The sequence below is a fragment of the Triticum urartu genome, chromosome 6 (assembly GCF_003073215.2).
Source record: "Triticum urartu cultivar G1812 chromosome 6, Tu2.1, whole genome shotgun sequence".
Lineage (NCBI taxonomy): Eukaryota > Viridiplantae > Streptophyta > Magnoliopsida > Poales > Poaceae > Triticum > Triticum urartu.
The window spans coordinates 548,339,187-548,344,086 of NC_053027.1; the positions used below are offsets into that span (position 1 = coordinate 548,339,187).

General features: G+C 53.2%; 1 protein-coding gene across 1 annotated transcript; it reads left to right on the forward strand.

The window, feature by feature from the left end:
- The first annotated feature begins 1,587 nt into the window (after positions 1 to 1,587).
- LOC125512835 lies at positions 1,588 to 4,353 on the forward strand. The gene is made up of 2 exons (XM_048677909.1): positions 1,588 to 2,711; positions 2,818 to 4,353. The coding sequence occupies exons 1-2, from the start codon at positions 1,648 to 1,650 to the stop codon at positions 4,283 to 4,285; spliced, it is 2,532 nt and encodes an 843-aa protein (XP_048533866.1). The 5' UTR covers positions 1,588 to 1,647; the 3' UTR covers positions 4,286 to 4,353.
- Positions 4,354 to 4,900: the final 547 nt, after the last annotated feature.

The window sequence follows — 4,900 nt, forward strand, 5'->3', positions numbered from 1 at the left end:
TTTATTCTTCCCTTCTATTTTTTTGACGGATTTTATTCTTTCCTTGTTTGAATTCCATGCATGCATATATCTTTTGGCAGATCCTAGAAGGCAAGGAGAAAGCCCATCAGCACATGAGGCCCATTACAGATGACGCACGACTCGTCCCGAAGCAGCAGGGCGAAACATTATTATTTTTTACTTATTATCTGGACTGCGGGTTTAATTACCGAAAAACATACAGACTTTTTTGTAAAAAGGCCACGACGGTGAACCCGACAGAAACAATGCGTGCTTTATTATTATTATTATTATTATTATTATTATTATTATTATTATTATTATTATTATTATTATTATTATTATTATTATTATTAGGTAAAGAGTTGAAATTAGCGAAATGCATTATCTTTTGAGGTTGATGTACCATGTCAGTATATTTTATATACAAAGTGTATAAAAGTACCTTAGTCCGGACTCCGGTGTTAAGCATTTTGAAGCTCCGGTGTCTATAGAGGGCGGAGGAGGCGACGGCAGTGTGCTCGTCAGTCGCTCTCACTAGACCCACACTGGACATCGAGGCTCGCACACCCGCTTCCGTTGGGCCGGACCAGTAGAGCCCATTTCTGCCGATGTCGACGTAGTAGCAGGCCTCGTACCACGTACAAAATATCACTCCCCTAAAAAAACCGTATAAAATATCACAACAGGCCCAAACTGTGTTCTTTTAGATGGAAATCCATGGGTGGTCGATTGAGGAGATTTTTGCTTGCATAGGGACAGGGTGCTCTCACCCGACGCAATTTCATGACGAACTCCGCTGGCGTACTCAACATGACCAGACATCACGTCACAGCCGGCTCTATCAGATGCAAATGGTTCTTTTTTTTCCCATAGATAAAAAAACTGCATTCAGCTAGGGCGCTCCCTCACGTTGTTTTGGAAGAAGAACTAGAATTGCTTACTTGCTAGTACCCTAGTTTACTTGACCGGAGAAAGACTTGCTCGTTGACTTGTTGCTGGCCTTCCCCGACGACCTGACTCCGTGCACATCGGGGAGGGCAGTACAATACTCCACCCTGTCAGTCTTGAAGGATAGAATGTGCAGGGTGCAGAGGCTCGACGGCCTCCAGCCAGCCGCCGACGATCAGCGCCGAGTCGAGCCCTTCTATAATATACTCCATCTGTAAAGAAATATAAGAGTTTTTAGATCACTACTACTGAGGAAGTACTGTATACATCATCGCGCAACTCTGCATTCGCCATTCTGCATCACAATGAGTAAGAAGAGGAAAAGCTCGCTTGCTCAGAAAATGGAGCGCGTCCCTGAGGTGCGGCCGGCAATGGAGAGGAGCCCGGCCACGGCTAGAGCCAGAAGAAGACTAGGCTGCTTCCCTTGTCCGAGGACCCCGAGTCCGTCCGTTCACACACGTGAGAGTTGCTGTAAAAAAAATAGAGCTGTACTAGCAGTAAAATACTGGCACTCTGTCAGGCTTTGAATATCGATCGGCACCTTCACTCCGGACGACGCGCCGAGTCAAGTCGTCTTATTACTGTACCACGCAACTCTCTCCCTCTCTTTCCCATCGTCTCACACGATCTCTGCATTACAGTATTATAAGAAAGAGGAGCCACACTTGCCGAGAGCTTGAGATTTGAGAGAGTGGAATGGCCGCCGCCACTGCAGTCCAGCCGGCAATGCACACGGATCAGTCCGGGCAGCAGGCAACGCCGCCGGGGCAGGGCCAGCAGCCATGGGAGTACAGCCTGCGGAAGTACCTCCTGCTGCTGGCCACCCTGGTGGTCACCGTCACGTACGGCGCCGGCTTCAACACGCCGGGGGGCGTCTGGCAGGTCACCCACGACGGCCAACTCGCCGGCGACCCCATCATCCGCCAAACCAACTACCGCCGCTACCTCGCCTTCTTCTACTGCAACGCCACCGCCTTCGCCGCCTCGCTCGTGGTCATCGTCCTCATCCTCATCCTCGCCATCCGACATGACAAGGACAAGGACAAGGGGAAGAAGGATGCCGTCCGGGTCGTCCTGCCGCTGCGGGGCTTCATGGTGCTGGACCTCCTCAGCCTCCTGGGTGCCTATGGCGCTGGAACCTGCCGGGACAGGATCCCCATCGTCTACTCCGCGGTGCTGGTGGCCATCGTCTTTGTCTGCATCATGGCTCTCAAGTTGATGGATTGCTGGTGCCCCAGCTCCGGTGGCGCCATGCCCCTCAAGAAGCCCAAAGCCGAAGAACGGCTCTGCAAGGTCCTGATGCTCCTGGCGACGTTCGCAGTGAGCGTCACGTACGTCGCCGGGCTGAGCACGCCGGGTGGCTTCTGGGACAGCACCGGGACCACCTACCGCCCAGGCGATGCAATCCTCAAGGACCACCACAGCCTGCGCCTGACGGTGTTCCTGCTCTGCAACACCACGGCGTTCTTGGCGTCCCTGCTCATCACCATGCTGCTCATCATTGACGGCAAGAAGTTCCGAGAGAAGACGGCTCGCTCTCGTGTGCTCTATGGGTGCATCCTCGTCGCGCTTGTCGGCCTCGTTGGCGCATACACCGCTGGCAGCTGCAGGAAGACCGACACCACCGCCAAATTGGTCGGCCTGGTCGGCGCCGTTCTGGCAATGGCATACATCCTACTCTATGGTGGTTTCTATACGCCAGCTCCAAAAATTTCGTGTTCTTGTTTCAGTCCAGCAAAACGACCTGATGATGATGTCAGGTAACGGAGCACATACAATATCCTCTGTTTGCAGTTAAACTGTTTCTTTCTTTCTCTGCAACTCAACTGAACTCTGTTTCTTTTTCTCTGCAATGCATGAATGCAGTGCTAAGGAGCTTCTGGAGAAGGCTCGCTCTCTTGTTCTACTGCTCGCCACTCTCGCCGCCACCATCACCTACACAGCAGGGCTAGACCCGCCAGGCGGCTTTTGGCAGGACAACGGCGATGGGCACATCGCCGGTGACCCGATCCTCCTCACCACAAACGCTAGGAGGTACAAGGCCTTCTTCTACTGCAACTCCATTGCGTTCGTGGCCTCTTTGGTGGCCATCGTCCTGGTGCAGAAGGAGATTCTGGTCAAGCACCACGTGCTTGAGGCAGCGATGATACTCGACCTTTTCGGCCTCATAGGCGCTTATGCAGCTGGGAGCTGCCGGGACATCAACACCTCCATTTACGCAATGGCTTTGGCAGGCGCCGTCCTGGTCTATGTGGTGATCCATGTCGTCTTTTTCACACTGGACCATAAGGACAGACAAGATGACCGAGCAGATCAGTTGCTGGAGAAGAGGCGCAAACGGTTGCTCCTCTTTGCGATCTTGGCCGCGACCATCACCTACCAAGCAGGCCTCACCCCTCCCGGTGGCGTCCTGCTCAAGGATGACAATCTCGGGCACCACGCTGGCGACCCGGTCCTCTTCTACAACTACCCATTCCGGTACAAGGTCTTCTTCTACTGCAACTCGGTGAGCTTCATGTTGTCCATCGCCCTCATCATCCTCCTGGTGAACCCCAATCTGTACAGGCCAGCCATACGAAGCAATGCCTTATCTGTTTGTACGGCAGTGGGCTTGTTTTGTTTGACAGGGGCCTACGCCGCCGGAAGCACGCAACACCTCAGGACAACCATATATATCTTCGTGTTGGTCGGTGCGGTCCTCTTCGTTGCGGCTGTACTGCTGCTAGTATTTTTGCTGACGGATCCACACAAAAATGGTAATTCAACAGCTACTGTGACATCAATATCCCGTGAACAGGAAGAGGAAGAAGAAAAAGAAAGTAAGAAACACGCGAGGCGCAAGTACCTGATGCTGCTAGGCATCTTGGTGGCAAGCGTAGCCTACCAGGCTGGCCTGGAACCGCCCGGCGGAGCATGGCAGGGCAGTGGCAATGGGTATGAGGCGGGCGACCCTGTGATGCAAGTTAACAGGAGGCCCCGGTACCTCGTCTTCTTCTACAGCAACTCCATTTCCTTTGTGGCTTCCATCGTTGTCATCATGATGCTGCTACCGCACTGGCTGCCAAATGAGAAGGACAAAGATTGGGGGAAATGGTCGCTGAGGGTGATGAACTGGACGATCCTACTGGATTTGGTCACTCTCCTAGTCGCCTATGCAGCCGGCTCCAGCAGGGGGTGGAAGACGTCTGTGTATGTCGGCATGCTCATATTTGCCGTTCTGGGCTACTTTGCAATCCATATGACGCTGTCGATATGGTCTGATTGTTACCGAGCAGCCAAGAAAAAACTAGAGTGTGATTCTTTACCGGTGCGCTCAGTGGTATGCCCTAGCTAGCTGTCCCTGTTTTTAGATTCCTAGTCTAGTTGATGTAATGGGATAAACCTGCATCCCAACTGGAGCATGATGACACTAGTAGAAAACAGGGCTTTGGTTCAGGCCGGGTCAGCCCATTAGTCCTGGTTCAGTCCAGAACCGCGACCAATGTGGGCATTGGTCCCGGTTCGTGAGCCCAGGGGGCCGGCCGGGCCACGTTGGCCATTGGTCCCGGTTCATCTGGACCTTTTTGTCCCGGTTGGTGGGATGAACCGGGATCAATGGGCCTCGCTTCTGGCCCACCACCATTGGTCCCGATTCGTGGCTTGAACCGGGACCAAAGGCTCCCCTTTAGTCCCGGCTCATGTCACCAACCGGGACCAATGAGGTGCCTATATATACCCCTCGCTCGCGAGCAGAGCACCCCAGTGCTCTGTTTTTCTCTGGCCGAGGGGGAGAGGGCTTTGTGGTGCTCTAGCTCACCTCCTATGCACATGAGGTGTTCGATGGAATGCCCAAGCCACACTACTTAAGCTTTCTCCTCTCGAAGCTCGACCTCCAAACTCCATTTTCCTCGAGATTTGTCTAGATTTAGCGGTCCGTCACGCCCCGTCCCCGTCTTCACCGCCGTCGATC